At 37.7% G+C, this 21,158-nt stretch overlaps 1 protein-coding gene across 3 annotated transcripts; it reads right to left on the bottom strand.

Annotated features, from left to right (window-relative positions):
* Positions 1-1,029: 1,029 nt before the first annotated feature.
* On the bottom strand, positions 1,030-21,131 carry LOC123551921 (deformed epidermal autoregulatory factor 1 homolog). 3 transcript variants are annotated; one of them, XM_045341222.2, is made up of 7 exons: positions 20,524-21,131; positions 14,774-14,979; positions 14,117-14,237; positions 13,635-13,751; positions 11,383-11,495; positions 9,937-10,056; positions 1,030-5,996 (listed from the first exon to the last, which is right to left on the bottom strand). In XM_045341222.2, exons 1-7 carry the CDS (start codon positions 20,948-20,950, stop codon positions 5,760-5,762), a joined length of 1,341 nt encoding a protein of 446 aa, XP_045197157.1. In that variant the 5' UTR covers positions 20,951-21,131; the 3' UTR covers positions 1,030-5,759. The 3 variants fall into 3 exon arrangements, with proteins under 3 accessions (XP_045197157.1, XP_045197160.1, XP_045197159.1); XM_045341225.2 differs by having other exon boundaries at positions 9,958-10,056; XM_045341224.2 differs by having other exon boundaries at positions 13,635-13,748.
* Positions 21,132-21,158: the final 27 nt, after the last annotated feature.

The following is a 21,158-nucleotide window of genomic DNA, read 5'->3' as shown; positions in this document are numbered from 1 at the left end:
TCTGCACATATAAAGCTGACTTGATGACATTTTTTTCTTGCATTTTTAAGCACTCGTGGTGGGGGGTTATAGGAAAGTCTTTGTCCGTCCTTCCGTAACATTTTGTGTCAGCTCTTTATCTACTAAACCCCTTGAAGGAGTTTCATAAAACTAGGGTCAAATGATTACCTCATCAAGACGATGTGCAGAACTCCTGAGTCAGCCATGTCAGCTCAATGTCAAGGTCACAACTTTAGGTCAAAGGTTTGAGCCTTCCATTTTGTGTCCGCTCTGTAGCTCCTTAACACCTTGTAGGATTTTCATGAAATTTGGGTCAAATGATCACCTCATCAAAACGATATGCAGAACTCGTGCGTCAGCCATGTTGGCTCAAGGTCAAGGTCACAACTCTAGGTCAAAGGTTTGAGGCTTCCATTCTGTGTCTGCTCTGTATTTCTTAAAGCCCTTAAAGGATTTTCAGATTCATTGATGTCGTCATACATGGACTATAAAATAAACTTAACAACGTCAATGCCTCCAGCCAATACCATCAATCCTTTCACTATCCATAACAGTGGCGGCGGATATAGCTGTCTTTCAGACTGCCTCATTATTTTTGCGGAAGTTGCTCCAAATCCAGGTTTTATTCTATGTAGTTTCTACAAATAATGTTACACTATGTCTTCCAGATTTTCAAACTTGCAGAACTACATTGAGCCAAATCTTTAAACCAAATACAAGTTCCTGCTACCAGCCAAGTTTGTCTGAATTCCAAACGGTAGTTCCAGTCGTCACTCCCTGCATAATTGCAAATTGTCATAGTACCATTCACTTTATATAGGAAACGAGTGCTCTAAGCAAGATCAAACTTTTCTATCAACTCTTCAGTTAAAAGACAACTAGCTGTATTTTCAGTCTAACAGTATGTTAACCCATGAATGAAAAACACCTTCAGAATATAGCATTTCTGCGCTCCCAAAAAGGGTCTTTGAAAAGAAGGACTGTACTGTCTTAACCACAATCTTTTGCAAAGAAATTAATATAACTCGCTTCATTATTTGATATTTTATTCATTTTTGTGTTTAATTTCATCATACAGGTTTACCTTTATGGTCTGTCAATGATGTATGTACAACCAAGTATGCATGCAAATAAAACTGAATACAAAATGTACATAAAGAATGATGATTTAAATCTAACTAATTTAAAACATAAGTTCTGGTTTCATTTCTTTTCTACACTTCTACCACATATTTTCAGTTTGTACTAAAAAATAAAGCTGTGGTAAACTAATATGTACTTCACAGATCATTTATTATGTGTATCATCATTAATTTCTAAATGAGGCAATGACTAAAAAGTGTTAGACATTAATGACAGAGACATTAGAATTACTTTTGATGTTTGACAATAATGGAGATGATATCGTAATTTTATATCCAGAATCTACACAAATGAATATTTAACACAACACCACATTTTGACATGTACAACAATCACATATGGGAATGCTTTTATAAGATTAACCTTTAGCCTGCTGGCGGCAAGTGATTCTGCCTCTGTGACCAGTGCAAACCTAGATCAGCCTGCACTTATCATGGTCCGCACTGTTCGCTATTCAGTAAATAAATTTTCAGAGTAAAGGTTAAGCTGGACATGAGGTCTTACCAACAGTCAATACAAATAATTGCTACTTATCTCTGTTGATAGCTCCTTCATATACAACTACAGTAATCAGGCAGAGAAATGATCATTCAGACTTTCAATATCCCGAGAACTCTACCACAGGCAGGATGAGAAGAACAAGCATATATTGATCAAACAGCGAGAAGTGTACTGCAGACAAGAACCTACCGGTATTACCAAATCTGCTTTCAGCATTTAGAAACCAAAGTGGGGGAAGGTAGTGACCAAACACTGTCTCTAAATACTAATGATTATTCTTCTTAGCTAATATCCTTGTGTTTTTTTTTTTTCATTTACAGCTGTAAATAGGTTAACCACTTTTTCTTGATTTGTACAAGTAGTAGTAATTCTAGAATAATTCTGCCATCTGCCACTGGTTGTTAAACAGTTTATGGTACTTCAGAATATTTATGATACTTTAAGAATACCTTACTAGGGTCCTCCATGGCCATGTGGTTAAGGTCACTAATTTCAAATCACTTGCCCTTCACCGACTCACTGGTGGCGTTGAATTCTTCATGTGAGGAAGCCATCCAGCTGGCTTACGGAAGGTCAGTGGTCCTACCCAGGTGCCCACTTGTGATGAAATAATGCAAGGAGGGGCACCTGTGGTCTTCCTCCACCATCAAAGCTGGAAAATCACCATATGACCTATAATTGTGTCGGTGCGACATTAAACCAAACAAAAACAAAAGAATATCTTACAGTTACTGGCTGGCCCACTCGGCTCAACAGGGAGAGGGCAGATGTATGAAGGGTTGTAATTTTATTTCCTTGGCGATAATTTGACATTGTGTTCGGTCATTTCATCCTCCATTTGAGGAGATAAGTTAGTACAGAGTCCAGGAACACTGGTTCGGTTAGCTGTCGGGGGTTACGTGGCTGAAATACTGCTGAAAATGGTGCTAAACCCAAAACAAATAGCAAAAGAATACCAAACTGTAGTAACATGCACAGTTCTTTGTTTGTTTGTTGTTTTGTTTTTTTTGTGGGGGGAGGGAATTTCACTGGCCAGAAATTAACATGGAAAAATCAGAGGTTTTTTTTTTACTATAAAATGAAAGTTATTCTAAAAGTTCCTACTACATGGATCACCCCTTGAGACCTGTAGAATGATGTATATCATAGACTTTACCCTACTTTTTTCAATCAATTACATGCCAGACATTTTCAAAACTTTTCTACATTTATTCATGAAGAATGTACTGCCTGTACAATCCATAAAGAATGATTATCCACATAATAAAAATTATTTTATTTTCATCTAAAATTAACATTTTTAACATATTTGAAAAAAAATACTTGTTCCCCTGGCTGAGAGTAAAAAATACTTGTTCTCTACACTGTGAGACAAATGCACCATCAGTTGCCTTTGATACCTCATTAAAATGGTTAAATACAGTAACACCAGCAAATGATAAACAGTGTGTTTGAAAAGCAATGTTTAAAGGTCCAATACTAAGGAAAGTGAACATTTTAATTTCTTTTAAAAAGCACAGAAACTATTTCATTTTATTGGAAAATGAAAGTTGGTATGCAGAAATTCGAAATAAATCGCAGTATATGTACAATTATTTTTCTATGAAGTATGAAGAAAGTTAAAAAGACCTGGGGGGTCTTTCTGTCGATTCATTGAAATTTCAACAGAATACACATACATTTCTTTGAGTTCCAAAGACCTTCTGTAAATTTTGACCTGCCAATCTTCATTATTTAGTGTCTTGCAGAAGTCTATGCACTAGCTATGAAAAGAATTGCTTACTCACTTTCCCTTAGTAATGGACCTTTAACTATTCAAATACTTTGTTACATAAGAAAATTACATACAATGACATAAACAAGTATAAATGGGGGATAAATTTTGTTTAAATGTAAGTTAGAGTCGCAGAACTTTCCATTCTGATGATGTTTAATACCTTACAAATACTTGCTGTGTTGAAAATTGGGCATCACTTTGTAATAAGCTAAACTGAGTTATAGTGCACTGAATGTCTGATCACCACATGAAAGAAACGTGTTAAGTTTAAATCCATTTTCACATAAAAAGGTTGGAAGATACCAGCTTACATATAAAAACTTAAGCAGAAATTTCTAAGTCAAAAAAAGGAGCATAATCTGTCTCTTTTACCTTGACCTTTATCCTACTGACCCCTAAAACAATAGGGGTCATCTATTGACCACAGGCAATTATCCTATGAAGATTGACCGATGTAGGCCCAAGCATTCACTGCTACTGTGCAGAAACCATTTTCAGTCTCGAGGTCATTGTGACCTTAGCCTTACCGATCCCCAAAATAATAAGGGTCATCTACTGACAACAGGCAAACATCCCATGAAGTTTGACTATAGTATTCTTTACTTATGGTGTGGAAACTAGTTTCAGTCCAATTGTCATTATGGCCTTGACCTTTGACCCCTAAAATGACGGGGATCATCTACTGACCACAGAAATCATCCTATGAAGTTTGACCACTGTAGGCCCAAGTTCTCTCTAGTTACTGACGGGAAACCAAAATGGTCAAATGACTGATTGAACAAATCAATACATCCCCTTATTCTTTGAAGGGGGCATAAAAATTCTAAATAAACCAAATGTATATATTCAACACAAACTTTTAAACAATTTATGTCTATTTTCCACTATGTCAAGGACCATTATAACTGTTGAAATGCCAAAACAGAACACCAGGTGCACAAATTCACATGCTATATCACAATCTAATGTTTTATGGCTCTCATTTTCGAGATACATGGGACACAAACTTTTATGCCCTTGGTGCATATTTTTGACTAGGTCAAGGAACATAACTCCTGAAGAACTCCAAAACACATGCTGAATAATATTCCTACATGGTTTCATGACCCTTTAATATTTCTCACACAAACGTTTAAGCACTTCATGTGTCTTTTTCACTAAGTCAAGGACTTTAACTCTAGTCTTGCTGAGTGAAATGCCAAACAGAACACCAGTTGCACAACTTCAAATGCAGAATAATATTCCTATTATGCTATATAACAATCTTCTAATATTTTATGACTATAAGTCAAATTCTTTTTGAGGTACATGCAATACAAACTTGTATGCCCTTTATGCAAATGTTTTACTAAATCAAGGGTCTGAACTCTGGTCTAACCAATAGAAATCCCAAACAAAACCAAAGATGCACAACTTCACATGCTATATAATACTCCGGTTATGTTCATGACCTAAGGCCAAGTACCTTCCCAGATACATGCAACACAAATTTTTATGCCCTTTTATACATATTTTTTACTAAGTCATGGGCCATAACTCTGGTCTGGCTGAGTGAAATCTCAACAAAACTCCAGATGCACAACTTCAAATGTAGAATAATATTCCTATTATGTTTCATAATACTAAGTCAAATTGGCAAATACTTTTGAGATTCATGCAAAACTAACTGTTGGGCCCTTTTTATGCATATTTTTTTACTAAGTCAAGGACCATGACTCTGGTCTTGTCGTGTGAAATCCCAATCAAAACACCAGGTGCACAACATCACATGCTGAATGACAATGCTGGGAGGTTTGACGAGTCTGGCATAACTCTGTGAAATAAAGCTTTGGGACCTGTGCACTGCAAGTTAGATCATCACAGTGAACAAGTGTATTAAGCAAAAGTGGTCACTGAAAACTGAGATATCAGCTAACATACAAAAACAAAAACCAACTGCAATGCATGGTTTAAGTGCAATAACTCAACTTCTTTAAATTGTCGAGCTAAAAATAAAAGCAATAATTTACAGTCTATATATACAATTTACATCTGTACAAATTCAACTGAGGTTTAAAAACAGCTGATCAAATCTGCTACCATTACCAATGTCGGTACTTAATAGCATTGTTTTTATGAAATACCTATAAATCAGCAAATCAATAACAACCAATATTAGCCAAAACTGAAATGAATCTAGGACTTGTGAATAATTATGTGCTGCTTTGTTGAACTGTATATTAATGTTCACAGTGTGATCTTAAAAAGACCTTTTGCTAACACTAAATGTTACAATAAGTCACTTTTCCCTTTTACTAAGCTTTTATGGATTTCACATTTTTTATGAAAATGAGTTTATTCACTGTTTAACTTCATCTGTCTCAGTGGCAACCATGATACCTGGCATCTGACCCTGTTGTGCCTGTCCCGTCCAACCCTCGTATGTTACCACGGTGATGCCTCCCTCACCTTTATCTCCCATCTCAGCACGAGTCTGGGCAATTGCCTGTTGTATGGCAATGTCTTTCTTATTTCTCTCCTCCATTACAGCTCTCTGTATCTGCATAGCAGCTTCTGCTTTTGCTTGATTTAACATCTAAAATATCATAATATCAAAATTTCATAAACTTCATTTTACTTTTATGAACAATGTAAACATCCCGTTTTACTTCTACTCTCTTTGAAAAAATACTTCTTCAAGCGCAAAACAGTACTTTTTAGGCATTTTAAAGGAAAACAAGAGATCACAGAGTGATCTTGGCGCCCACCAATGTGCCATTTTTGAGTGTTCTAAATTTCAAGACTTACTGACTAGCTCAAGGTCAAATTTCATTTCCGTACACAACACTGTGCATGTGGTCCAAATTCGAAAGCTGAAGCTTGAGAAATGTGAAAGTAGGTCACTAGATCAATTTCAAGGACAAAGTTCTTTGTACACAAAAACTATGCATGTGCATCAAGTTTGAAAGCTGTAGTTTGAGAAATTTGAAAGTAGGTCACTAGGTCAATCTTAAGGTCAAAGTTTATTTTGGTACACAAAACTATGCAAGTGGTCCAAATTTGAAGGCTGTAGCTTAAAAAATGTGAAAGTAGATCACTAGGTCAATGTCAAGGTCAAAGTTTGTTTCCGTACACAATCCTATGCATGTGGTCTAAATTTGAAGCCTGTAGCTACAGAAATGTGGCAGTAGGTCACTGGGTCAATCTTAAGGTCAAAGTTCATTTCGGTACACAAAACTATGCAAGTGGTCCAAATTTGAAGGCTGTAGCTCAAGAAATGTGAAAGTAGGTCACTAGGTCAAAATCAAGGTCAAATTTTATTTCGACACAGAACTATGCATGTGGTCCAAATTTGAAGCCTGTACCTTCAAAAATGTGAAAGTAGGTCACTAGGTCAATGTAAAGGTCAAAGTTTGTTTTGGTACACAAAACTATGCATGTGGTCCAAATTTGAAGGCTTGTAGCTTGAGAAATGTGAAAGTAGGTCACTAGGTCAAAATCAAGGTCAAATTTCATTTGGGAACACGAAACCATGCATGTAGTCCAAATTTGAAGCCTGTACCTTAAAAAATGTGAAAGTAGGTCACTAGGTCAATGTCAAGGTCAAAGTTCTTTTCAGTGCACAAAACTATGCATGTGGTCCAAATTGAAGGCTGTAGCTACAGAAATGCGAAAGTAGGTCACTAGGTCAAAATCAAGGTCAACTCATGTCAAGGTTCATCTTGCCACTCAAAACCATACATGTGGTCCAAATTTGAATGTTGTAGGTTATTGACAAGAAGATTTTAAAAACTTTTCCCTATATGAGTCTATATGATCCAAGTGACCCCCAGGGCGGGGCCATATTTGACCCTTGGGGGATAATTTGAAAAAAACTTGGTAGAGAACCACTAGATGATGCTACAATACAAATGCCAAAGCTCTAGGCTTTGTGGTTTGGACAAGAAGATTTTCAAAGTTTTTCCCTATAAAAGTCTATGTAAACCATGTGACCCCCAGGGCGGGGCCATATTTAACCCTAGGGGGATAATTTGAACAATCTTAGTAGAAGACCACTAGATGATGTCACATACAAAATATCAAAGCCCTAGGCCCTGTGGTTTTGAACAAGAGGTTTTTCAAAGTTTTTCCCTATATAAGTCTATATTAACCAAGTGACCCCCAGGGCGGGGCCATATTAGACCCCAGGGAAATAATTTGAATCATCTTGGTAGAGGACTACTAGATGATGCTTCATACCAAATATCAAAGCCCTAGGCTCTGTGGTTTTGGACAAGAAGATTTTCAAAGTTTTTCCCTATATAAATCTATGTAAATTATAGAAATAAACAAAGAGCCATAATTCATTAAAAAATTGTTGAACCAGTCTGATTTTCAGGGGGACACAACTAGGGTACCAATACATCATTCTGACAAAGTTTGGCCAAAATCCCCCTGGTAGTTTCTGAGGAGATGTGATAACGAGAAATTGTTAACGGACGGACGGACGGAAGGACCACGGACGCAGAGTGATTTGAATAGCCCACCATCCAATGATGGTGGGCTAACAAGGAGCTGCGTTCAATAAACGCTTGATGCCCCCGGTGGCATCCTTGTCGATACAAAGCAAACTAAGTCCAAAATGAGGTCAAGGTCAAGGTCAAACTGAGGTCAAGTGATGTTTGAAGATGAGGAATGGTCACAGGTTACATCTGTATTAGTATCAATGCATTCTTGTAAGCGGTATTGATGCTAGACGAAACGGTCCCATTTGGTTATTAACCAAGAGATGGCCCATATAAAGCAACCTAAGTCCAAAATGAGGTCAAGGTCAAACAGAGGTCTGAATATGAGGAATGGTCACAGGTTACATCTGCATTAGTATCAAGTCATTCTAGTAAGGGGTATTGATGCTAGACGAAACGGTCCCATTTGGTTAACCTCATACGTACGGACGGACAGGACAATCACTATATGCCTCCCGCATCAGTAGATGCCGGGGGCATAAAAACAACCATTTCATACAAAATAACTAATGACACTATACATTTAATTACTGCTAGATATGGTGCAATTTTTTCATCAGAAACATGCAAGGCCACGGACATGTCAGAAACTTTCCAGACCGATAGGTGAAAGTTGAACAAGAGCTGTCACAGGAGACAGCACACTCGACTATTTCGATGCTGGATTTTGCACATCTGAGGAAACTGGAGCTGTTATTGGAGTGTTTAATGACTCCAATTTGGATGAAGATATTGGAAATAGCATAAGTCTGTGTCAAAAGTATTAAGTAATAAAAGAGATAAAGATAAGCCTGTGACATATGTATTAAGTAATAACAGAGATGAAGATAAAGTGTATCAAAACATTAAATAAGTATAAACGGGACATAATTCATGGAAAATGTCTGCAAGAGTAATGCACCATTTGTCATATCATGTGACTAAAAATGTTGAATAACAAGGATTTTGTTGGGTCTAACGTCGCACTGACACAATTATAGGTCATATGGCGACTTTCCAGCTTTGATGGTGGAGGAAGACCCCAGGTACCCCTCCATGAATTATTTCATCATAAGCAGGCACCTGGGTAGAACCACCAACCTTCCGTAAGCCAGCTGGATGGCTTCCTCACATGCAAAATTCAATGACCCAAGTGAGGCTTGGACCAACATCGGTGAGGGGCAATTTGAAGTCAATGACAGAATAACAATGGGGCATAACTCATAACATACTGGTGCCAGCATTATGGACCTTGTGTTATATGGTGCGGATGATGTGGAACCATTTTAAGTTTGTATCAACTCCATTTAGTAACAACAGAGATATGCTGTCCTGAAGTATTTGTTTGTTTTCGGTTTAACACTGTTTTCCAACAGTATTTCAGTTAAGTAATGGTCAGCAGTTAACCTAACCAGTGTTCCTGGATTCTGTACCAGTACAAACCTGTTCTCCGCAAGTAACTGCCAACTTCCACACATGAATCAGAGGTGGAGGTCAGATGATTTCAGACATGTCTTTAATCAAATCGTCACGGAGAACATACACCTCACCCGGGGATCGAACTCACGACCCCACGATCCGTAGATCTGCGCACTCCCTACTGAGCTAAGCTGGTGGGGAAATTCTAAGTAAAAAGGGGGGCATAATTCATGAATTAATGGTGACCTTTGTGTCATATGATGTGCATGATGATGTGGAACAACTACTGTAAGTTTGAATCAAATTCATTTGGTAATAATAGAGATCGAGTGAAAGTGCCTCCAAACTTTAACCAAGGTGCAGATGATGAAGGAAGTCGATGCCTGGTCGAGTAGGGCAGCCATCCATACTTCTTAGTCTAGTTAAAAAGCACAGAAAAGCATAAAAGGAATGGCAGTCTGATAGCTTCCCAACTTGCATCTTTTGAAGCAGTAATAATGAGGTGCACTGGACCGTTCTTTTGCATTTGAATGATTGTTCTCCAGTGCTATGTGTAATAAATGTTGCTATGGAAACAACTGTCCTTCTATGCTATATGTAATGATTGTTCTTCTATGCTATGTGTGATGATACCTTTTCCATTTGTTGTCTTACTTGTTGAACTGCTGCCTCCTTGTATGCCACTGACTGTTGTTTCACCTGATCTACCATCATTTTAAACTGTTGTGCTTGCTGGATTAAACTGTTCGCCATCTTCAAATGTATAAAACAATTGCAATAATTAGGATATACCCTATGGATAGTATCAAACTATCTTTTATAATCAATAATTTGAATCAAATCATAATTCTTATTACATCTGACAAATCAGTTTAGGTTTTTCTTTCACACCACAGTTTTTGCTATTACTACAAGAAATTAACTGTTCTTTAATTTTCCGATTAAATGTATTAGTGAATGCAAGTTTCAATTCTAACATGATAAGTACTAAATATTACAACTCGTATACCAGTAAATATTGACACTAGATCAATATCTGATTGAAAATTCTATGATCAATGTACAGCAGGGCTTCGGAAATTTGCCGGTTTGTCGGTTTTGGACCAATTTTTGACTTTTCAGACCGATTCGTGAAGTGAAAAAACGAAAAAAATCGGTCCCGTAAAAATGGAGAAAAGTATAATTTTCGGTCTGATATCTCAATACACGATCACCTGCAAAGTAGGAAATTCTTGGTCGCACCTTCAGATAATCAATAAACGTGTCAATCGGTCTGAAATGAAATATCCGTGGCCAACCCGCGTGACGTTTTGGTACTATACATGCGGGAAATTCGATCTCAGCGTTCAAATAATGTACACATTCGGTCCGCGGCAGAGTATTCTTTAAATACTGAGGCTGTTTAGCAGAGAATATGTGTCGTGTAACTCACTTTGACGCATTGTATTTTATAGAATTCCGTCAAAAAATGAGGAAACATCACAAAGTATCGGCCGTGTATACGGTATCGAAGTCACGTGCGTTGGTTTTTAGACTAGTAACGCACACGGTGTCAATGCCTCGTATATCTCGGAAAAACATCGAAATTTAAACAAAGTAACGATCACACATAACACTGAATAACTGTCTTCATTGTATGGTAACGCGCGGTGACTGGTAACTCAGTTTTTATGCATGACATGCTTATTTCTTTACCCTATCATGTTTTACAAAATATGTAATATTTGGAATGCGGTGGGTGGGGTAGCGCCGATGTCGGACCGATTGAGTTATCAAAATTTCCGGAGCCCTGATGTACAGTGATAATGGCAATATAGCTTTACAGCTTAAGTGTGATATCCATGATGTATCTTCATATTTCACCTAAAGAAGGCTGTAAGCCAAAGCAGAGTGGAAAAAAAGTCAAATTTCAGTAAATCTAGTAATATAGCAATCACTCAGTCATAAAGTCATAATGTCTGAATTATCCAGGGTTTAGAGCAATCCAAACAGAAAATGGCTCGGGACCAAACAAATTGCTTGAGTTAGCCCTGATGCTTGAAGGAGCTGTATTTCAATGTGTTGAGTAAGCAATCATACCTCTTCCAGCTGCCACCATTGTTTCTGTTCTGGCATGTCCATGTTTATAGTGATACTTTTACCACCTGGACTAACCTGACCACTCACTGGTACTGGAGCAACCATCACAGTTTCTGTAATACACAGGTAACATAATTATGTAATCACTTAAATTCTCTCTAACTCCACTACATTTCTTATTAAAACAGTCTTCTGGATACTTCCTGACAAATCATGTTAGCTGAATTGGTAACATTGTTCAATTTACACAAAATCACTATCTTTACAACAATGATGACCCTGGATCGCTCACCTGCGTAGTTCGAGCTACATGGACAAGTGTAAGAGATCAGGTAAGAAAGTCAAATATAAGTTAGCACTGAAATCTTTTCCCAGTTGTGTGAACATGTTTCAAATGTCAAACTGATGCTAAAATATTACGAAAGTAGGTTAGTAGGTCACATTCATGGTCACTGAAAGGCAGTTTTAAGATCGGTGTGCAAAACTGTATATGTCATCAAAATTTCAAGGCTGTATCTTAAAAAACAAGAAAGCATGTCAGTAGGTCAAGGTCACAGTCAAGTGACTCTAATTACTTGGGGGTCATCAGGTAATTATAATTAAACAGTCTAGGAAATATGATCAGATAACTTTTTAAGTATTTTTTTTCTATATAACACATATAAAAACTAAGTGACCCCAGGGCGGGCCTTTTAATGGACCCTGGGTCATGATTTGAACAATCTTAGTAAAGGACCACTACACAATGCCACATGTAAAATATCTAAGCTGTGTGCCTCTCAGTTTAAAAGAAGAACAATTTTTTATGCTTTTTCTATAGTAAATTCAAGGGACCATGGGGCGGAGCCAATATTGGCCCTGGGATCATAACTTGAACAATCTTGGTAAAAGTCCACTAGACAATGCCATATACCAAATATCTAATATAAGCTCTATGTCTTCAGGTTTCAGAGAAAAAGATTTTTGAAATTTACAATATAACCATATAAGGAAAATAAGCCCCTCCCCTTGACAGCCATGTTTTTTTTTTTACCAAAGTAGAACGGCTTAAGCAAGTTTGGTAGAGGGTCACCTAGAGATCATTTCTACAAAATATTTTTGAAATCCGTCAAACAGTTTCTGACATGAAGATTTTTAAAGATTTTCCTTTCGGTTGCTGTGGCAACCACAGTTCTAAATGGATTTTAATTCTTTGGGCAATTTTGATAAGGGACCACCCAAGGATAATTCCTGTGAAGTTTAGTGTAAATCTACCCAGGGTTTTTGAAATTTACAGTATAGCCATATAGGGAAAATAAGCCCCGCCCCTTGGTGGCCATGTTTTTTACTCAAACAGAACGGCTTAGGCAATTTTGGTAGAGGTTCACCTAGAGATAATTTCTACAAAGTATTTTTGAAATCCGGCTGACAATTTCTGACAAGAAGATTTTTAAAGATTTTCCTTTTGGTTGCCATGGCAACCAAAGTTCTGCATGGATTTCAATTCTTGGGCAATTTTGAAAAGGGACCACCCAAGGATCATTCCTGTGAAGTTTGGTGTAAATCTGCCCAGCGGTTTTGAAGAAGAAGATTTTTTTTAGAAATTGATGATACACGATGGACATCGAGCGGTCACAAAAGCTCACCTTGAGCCTGCGGCTCAGGTGAGCTAAAAATAAATCATACTAGAAGATGCTTTTCTAGGAAAGCTCTTGTCTCCCCTAAAGTAGGCAAGAGGTCAATAGAGGACAGGAGGCAAAATCAAAGAGACACCGAGGGTTGGCATAATGACTGAAATGCAATAGGGATAATCTACTTGGCAAGTTGGCATGTCCAATCATCCCATGAAGTTTCAATGTTCTGGCCCCTGTGACCTTGACATTTAATTGAGTGACCCCAAAATCAATAGGTGTCATCTACTCCTTAAGTCCCTTCAGGCTATCACCCTATGAAGTTTGAAGGTTCTAGGTCAAATGGTTCTCCAATTATTGATCGGAAATGAAGTGTGAAGGATTCTGGCCCCTGTGACCTAGACGTTTGATCAAGTGACCCCAAAATCAATAGGTGTCATCTACTTCTAAGTTCTATCAGGGTATCACCCTATAAAGTTTGAAGGTTCTAGGTCAAATGGTTCTCCAATTATTGATTGGAAATGAAGTGTGAAGAATTCTAGTCGCTGTGACCTTGACCTTTGATCAAGTGACTCCAAAATCAAAAGGGGTCATCTACTTCATAACAGTAAATGTATATAAATTTTGAAAAATAAAAATTACCTCCAGAGAGTGGATCTGATGTAAGGATGTGAACAGTTTCACCATTCAGTGAAGCGGTGGCCATTCTCACAGGATGAGCAAAAGACTGAGATGCTCCCATACCATTGCCATCCCCTGCTGATATATATACACATCATATTCACTTACCGTTCACACAATAAAAACTAATGCAAAAACATAAACACAAGATAATTTATGTATTATAGCATTACATGAAATAAACTGATTTGACTGGGATCTGGAAACTTTTGTCAAGTCCGATTTACTTCCATATTTTATGTTCTTCATAGCTTAGTCTCTTTGTTTGCTTAAAAATTTGTGAGGTGAAATGTAAACTACTTTGCTTGCAAACATACTGCCAGATATCTGTACTTAATACCAGCAATTTTTTCAATGAACTTTGAAATTTCTCTGATAGGAAGCTTATTTGAATGCAGTTCATGAACAAAAATTTTAAATAGATTCTCAAGTGTAGAGGGTACCATTTTGTAATCGATTTGGTGAGTCCATATGCTTCATCTTCTTTGGTCTCGGAGTGGGTGTTCCTGGCTCCAGATTTGGCTTTCTTCTCTTATATGGTGTAAATAACCGTATTGGCCCTGTCTGGAAAAATGTATATAATTATGTAAGATTTTCATGGTTAACCTTTAGCTGTTCAAATTTTCAGAACCAGCAAAGTAGGGTCTTTAACCTTTACCTTGCTAAATTCCTAGTATGGACCGGTCCATCATTCAATTTGGGCAGTACCACTTCTTATTCAAAGGAGTGTTCACTGAAAACTGACTGACTTAATAGCGAATAGTGCAGGCTGATCTTGGTTTGCACTGGTCACAAAGGCAAAACCACTTGCCGCCAGCAGGCTAAAGGTTAAACAGCATCATCTTCCTGAACATATAGTATTCATGTGTGCCATTGTACAATAAACTATAATACTAATGTTTTGAAATGAATAAAAATGTTTGATAATTTTAAATTTTCTTCAAATATTCTTCAGTCGTGTACATTTGGACTGTAACCAATATTTACATTAAAATTTGAGCATTAATATACAGTATTCAATTTTAATACAATATTGTGGCCAAATTTGTACCATAACTTCCTACTAAACTTAACTTAAAGCCAGTATTAATTACACTTACCACATTTTCATCATCACAGCATGCTGCACATGTACATGATGTTGCATGAGCCTGTAATAATCCATCCTCTAACAAGCACTGTAAGGTGCGACCTCCATATCTGATACTTCTCTTCCAGTCCTTACTACTTGCTCGCCCAGAAAATGTCTCAAACTCATTTGGTGTATACCACTGATCGCCACTTTTGATACACTTTCCTCGACCACCTTCAAAATGTAGGGGGAAAATTACACAGAATCATAATGCAGATTTTAATGAATGAAAATATTCAAGGGAAGTTACATTTTGAACAGTCAAATGAAAGTTGTTTTTTTATGCTGTAAAGGTGGTTAATCAGATTTTGACAACTAATGGATTTGTTCAGAACTTCAACAACTTATAAATTTTGTGGTTACTGAGTTCTTAATACATGACAGATTTTCACTTGAAGTATTTTTAAAATTTGATTTTCCTATCCTGGTTGCCCAACCAAGATAGCATTATTTTAGCATACAAGTATAAATTTAACAAGGCAGTCTGAAAAATGGCTAAATCCCCCGCCACTGTTATGGATAGTGAAAGGGTAAGCCTTTGACCTTGAGCTGTGACCTTGACCTTGAACTACCATGAATTACTCATAAATTCTGCATATCATGTTGATGAGGTGGTCATCTGACCCAAGTTTCGTGAAAATCCTTCAAGGGGTTTATGAGATACAGAGTGGACACAAAATGGAAGGCTCAAACCTTTGATCCTAAGTTGTGACCTTGACCTTCAGCCAGCATGACTGACTCATGAGTTCTGCACATCGTCTTGATGAGGTGGTCATTTGACCCAGGTTTCATATGAATCCTTCAAGGGGATTAGGAGATACAGAGCAGACACAAAATGGAAGGCTCAAACCTTTGATCCTAAGTTGTGACCTTGACCTGGAGCCAGCATGGCTGACTCATGAGTTCTGCACATCATCTTGATGAGGTGATCATTTGACCCAAGTTTCATGAAAATCCTTCAAGGGGTTTAGGAGATACAGAGCTCAAACCTTTGACCTTGAGTTGTGACCTTGACTTAGAGTTGACATGGCTGAATCATGAGTTCCTGATGAGGTGATCATTTGACCCAAGTTTGATGAAAATCCTTCAAGGGGTTTAGGAGATACAGAGTGGACACAAAATGGAAGGCTCAAATCCTTGATCCTAAGTTGTGACCTTGACCTTCAGCCAGCATGACTGACTCATGAGTTCTGCACATCATCTTGATGAGGTTGTCATTTGACCCAGGTTTCATATGAATCCTTCAAGGCGATTAGGAGATACAGAGCAGACACAAAATGGAAGGCTCAAACCTTTGATCCTAAGTTGTGACCTTGACATTGAGCCGGCATGGCTGACTCATGAGTTCTGCACATCGTCTTCATGAGGTGATCATTTGACCCAGGTTTCATATGAATCCTTCAAGGGGATTAGGAGATACAGAGCAGACACAAAATGGAAGGCTCAAACCTTTGACCCTGAGTTGTGACCTTGACCTTGAGTCAATGTATCTGACTCATTTTGATGAGGTGATCATTTGACCCAAGTTTCATGAAAATCCTTCAAGGGGTTTAGGAGAAACAGAGCGGACACAAAATGGAAGGCTCAAACCTTTGACCCTAAGTTGTGACTTTGACCTTGAGCCAGCATGGCGTTCTGCACATCGTCTTGATGAGGTGACCATCTGACCCAACTTAAAATTCCTTCAAGGGGTTTAGGAGATACAGAGCGGACACAAAATGGAAGATTCAAACCTTTGACTCTAAATTGTGACCTTGAGCCGACATAGCTGACTCATGAGTTCTGCACATTGTCTTGATGAGGTGATCATTTGACCAAAGTTTCATGAAAACCCTACTAGGGGTTTAGGAGATATGGAGCGGACACGAAAGTGTTACGGACGAATGGAGACCATTCCTATAACCCCCAACCACTCATGGCAGGGGATTAATAAATCTAATTTGCCTAAGGAATAATATAAATTTAAAGTGGAATTCTGTGCATTTTTCAAGTAAAAGTCCAAATGAAATAGATGTTTGTGTTTAAAGGGTGGAGGAAATTATAGCTTTTAATCCAATATACCAAACTCTTCCTGTTACCAGTACGAAATAATGACTTTCCAAATATGACTTTTCTTATTTTGACTGGGGCAGTCTTTACAAGAAAAGTCAAACTGCACGCAGGAGTTGCTTCCCTTCAACTTCAGAAATCTCTACATATTGGTAAGGGAGATCATTGAGCAGAAGATTGAAGAAAAGAACTTTTATTTTATAAGTCCGATTTCTTTATTTCTAAAGCATCAACTTCAAAAACTTATGCGGCATTATCGTTTAACACAGCAACCAAAAATTGCTTTTACAAAACATTCACCAAAAACACATTTATGTGCAGTAAGATGCGCATAATGCCATTTTAACCACTATTGTATTAAATTCATCAATGATTTGCATGAACATTTTACAAGTAGATATTATGCTAAAATTCATTAGAAATGCAATTAGCTCCCTTGCCCATCTCAGTTGCACAACCAAGACTGATTAAAAATGGATAAATTCCGATGCTTAATGCTGTTTTAAAACTTGCCTTTTGTTTCAGGTTGTTAAAATATCCAAATATTTATCAAATGCAACTGTAAAACTAGAAATAATATGAAAATCTAAACAAATAGTCCACTTTTGAATACTTTTTTATTAAAGGGAGGTAATTGCAAAATTTTATGAAAAGTAATGAAATATACATTTTGAGCAGGGATGTAACTTAATGTATTGGGTCTTTTTGTTCCTTAGTTAAATTTCTAATAGAATATATGAAAACTGAAATATGCCATAAAATGTTGCTCAAATGTGAGTCTGACTGATCACCTTTAAAAGAAGATGATGACCTATCAATTAGTGATAAAAGGCACAGTTCCCTCCCAATTAGTTAAGTTAGATAATACATACATCGTTTACAAGTGTGTTACCGGCTGGTGTCATCATGCGCTGGGAAATCTCAGGGAACGTAATTTGGGTAGCAAACGAGCCTCATAGAGACGATTTTGCTATCAAATTACGTTCCCTGAGATTCTCCCAAGCATGACGATACTCGCTGGTAACACACACGTGTATTGTCTTACTGATTTATCGCATGATTAAAAACAGTAAACTGAACACATTTTTAAATTAATATCTTAAATTTAAAATATTTAAAAATATTTCCCCTCTTGAGCCACTCTCAGAAACATTTCATAATAAACCCCTACTACCGTATAAAAGCCAGAAGATGGCGCTGGGCAGGTTTTTATATAAATTATGCATGCTCACATGATCAGAGAGCCCTTTTTCAAAATTTTAAATAAACTACTGAATATAAAGTTATAGAAAATTGCATAAATACACATTAAAACATTCTTTATCAATTGGTGTAATTATGTTTCTGGCAAAGCTTTACAAATATGCTCTAGGTGTTAATTCCATTGATACATGAAACCTGCTGCTTATCAGGTTTGTTGAGAAAATTAGCTGCGTGGAAATTGTTTACATTCTCTATTTCTCCTGGGTTCATAACCTCGTTAGTGTCTATTTTTGGCAGTTAGTTTAAATTATTTTTTGAAACTCTACTTCACAATTTTTTGTTTTAAACATCTACATCTACATTAGTACGTCATACTGTCAGACTTGACAATTCTGTGACGATGCGCAAGGATAAGAGAAAGTATATAGAAGAGCTGATAGATAAAGTAAGAAGTAGATCGGTCTAAGGATGTATGGTGCTAAGAAAAAGATAGAGACAAGTGTAGAAAAGTGTTGACCAGCTACTTTCACACCATCAGGAAATGACCAGTTCGACTTCCGTGGCGGTACCAGGGCGCGGAGCCCCGTCGACATAGCTCAACTCCCTCATTTGGAGCTACTTTGTAGCTGGACAGAGTCCCCTTAGAAGGTCAGGTTTGATAGCCCTCTCTTAAATGATGCCAAAGAGGGGGCCTCAGCAACTGTTGCTGGCAGAGAGTTCCATGTATGGATACTCCTGGGAAAAAAGCTGTACTTGTAGCAGTCAGTTAATGTTCGATATGGTAGATATCTGTTGCTGTGTGAGGATCTGGGCAGGACCTTCGCTGGTGTAAGGTAGTCTTCATGGTCTATGGCTACAAGATGGTGAACTATCTTGTAGAACATAGTGACTTGATGTTTGCAGCGACGTGATTCCAGAGTTTTCCCACTTGAGCTCTTCCAACATATCGGACACACTGCTGGTGTTATGGTACTGGTTTGTTGTAAAGCGAGCAGCCCTCTGTTGTACCATTTCTATCTTCCTTGTCAAAACTTTCTGGTGTGGGTTCCAGACAGTCGAGCAATATTCGAGGGTGGAATGTACAAGACTGATGCAGGCTTGTGTCTTTGTTTCCCGACTGGTCTTATGTAGATTACATCGAAGGAAGCCAAGCATGTATGTTGCCTTTTTAGATACTCTGTCGACTTGGCTTTTCCATGAAAGGTCAGACTCGACACTGAGATAATTTGATGTCCGCTCCAGTGCCAATGCTTCACCTTTTAGCATGTAATGTGCTTGCAATGGAGACCTTGTCACTCTTATAACACTGCATTTCTGGGGATGAAAGTCCCACTTGGCCAATGTGTCCAGATCTTCTTGTAGGAGTTGCTGATCATGCTCAGACTTGATCTGTCGGTATAGGATGCAGTCATCTGCGAAAAGGCGTGTTCTGGAATGTAGTCCTTCAGGGAGGTCATTGATGAAAATGAGGAACAAAAGTGGACCTAGGACCGATCCCTGGGGAACACCACTGACGAATGGGGCCTCATCTGAACACTGACCATCAACTAATACCTTCTGGGTCCTGTCATGAAGAAAGGAGGAGATCCATTCATGTGTTTGACCTCTAATGCCATAATGGTGGACTTTACTCAGCAGTCGTTGGTGAGGGACTCGGTCAAATGCCTTACTGAAGTCAAGGATTATCATATCCGTTTGTATCCGATAGGGATGAAGCAATCTCATAAATTAGTGTTAGAAGTTGTGTTTTGCAGCTCTGCTTTGCTCTAAATCCGTGCTGACAATCATGAAGGATGTTGTATTTGTCAAGAATTTATTAACTGATTGATAAAGAATGTTTTAATGTGTATTTATGCAATTTTTGTAACTTTTTATTCAGTATGTTATTTAAAATTTTGAAAAGGGGCTCTCTGATGTGAAGCATGCATAATGAAACCAGCGCCATCTTCTGGCTTTTATATGACCGTTGGGAGTTTATTATGAAATGTTTCTAAGGGAGGCTGAAGAGGGGAAATATTTTTAAATATTTTAAATTTAAGATATTTAAAAAATGTGTTCAGTTTACTGTTTTTAATCATGCAATAAATCAGTTAGACAATACATACACGTGTGTTACCAGCGAGTATCATGATGCTTGGGAGAATCTCAGGGAACGTAATTTGATAGCAAACTCGCCTCGTTTGCTACCCAAATTAAGTTCCCCGAGATTCCCCCGCACATGATGATACCAGCCAGTATTATACTTATACTAATTTACCCCTGCAGTAATAAAGTATTCCAATAAACAGGTTTAACAAAATTGGTGTCAAAAAAAGTAAGTTCTTATAAATGTAACAATGCTATGGCGAATGGAACAAGAAGCTCTGTATGCCTCTGAGTGGTCACAGCTAGCCGCTTTAATTTCATGCATTTGTTTGGCCTAGTTACTAAGGATCCATAAGTTTCAATATTATTCAAATTAATTACCAGAGCCAAATCTTGCTTTATAAAGTTCTCCATTTGTATTTTTACACCGCACTGGTAAAATATCATTATCAACAGATTCATCCCACTGGTATTTCAACCCCCTTTCTTTACTCAGTGGTGTTGCTGGGGTAGGGGGTGGTAAAGGGGTTGTAGGGGATTTCAGTCCAGAATCCAAATTCCCCTGATCATGAATAACAATGTGTGTTGTTTTGTTATGTTCTGCAAATTGTTCTGCTGTCAACAAAGTTTGTGGGGTTGCAACATAAACGGTTTCATGTTCAGTAGTTATGGCGATCGAATTCGGTATTGCATCTGCAGACTGAACTGTCAAAGTTTGTTGTGACTGATCTTCCGAAGTGTTTTGCTGGTCCTCGAAAGCGGAATCGTCGCCGTTCGGAAGTTCCTCGGCGATGTCGACTTCCGACATCTTGCATCAAAATCGGAGCAAACAGATCTATGAAGGTGGAAAACACCGAATGTACTATTCAAACATAGTGAAAATTAGGGCGACGGTGGGACGATGGACTTGGCATTCTTTAGAAATCAACAAAAAATACTGCTTTCTTTATTTTTCCGACTTGCTATCGGCAATTTCCGGTCGCGCTCGCTTTGAGAAAAGTAGGTCAAATATAATC

Source organism: Mercenaria mercenaria, chromosome 4 (assembly GCF_021730395.1).
Source record: "Mercenaria mercenaria strain notata chromosome 4, MADL_Memer_1, whole genome shotgun sequence".
Classification (NCBI taxonomy): domain Eukaryota; kingdom Metazoa; phylum Mollusca; class Bivalvia; order Venerida; family Veneridae; genus Mercenaria; species Mercenaria mercenaria.
This window is presented reverse-complemented; position numbering and strand designations above follow the sequence as displayed.

Coding starts and splice junctions, on each gene's coding strand:
- LOC123551921 (XM_045341222.2), bottom strand. CDS start 20,950: ATGTCGGAAGTCGACATCGCCGAGGAACTTCCGAACGGCGACGATTCC. Junction 14,238..14,773: donor GCTGTGATGATGAAAATGTG/GTAAGTGTAATT, acceptor ACATTTTTCCAG/ACAGGGCCAATACGGTTATT. Junction 13,752..14,116: donor ACCAAATCGATTACAAAATG/GTACCCTCTACA, acceptor TATATATATCAG/CAGGGGATGGCAATGGTATG.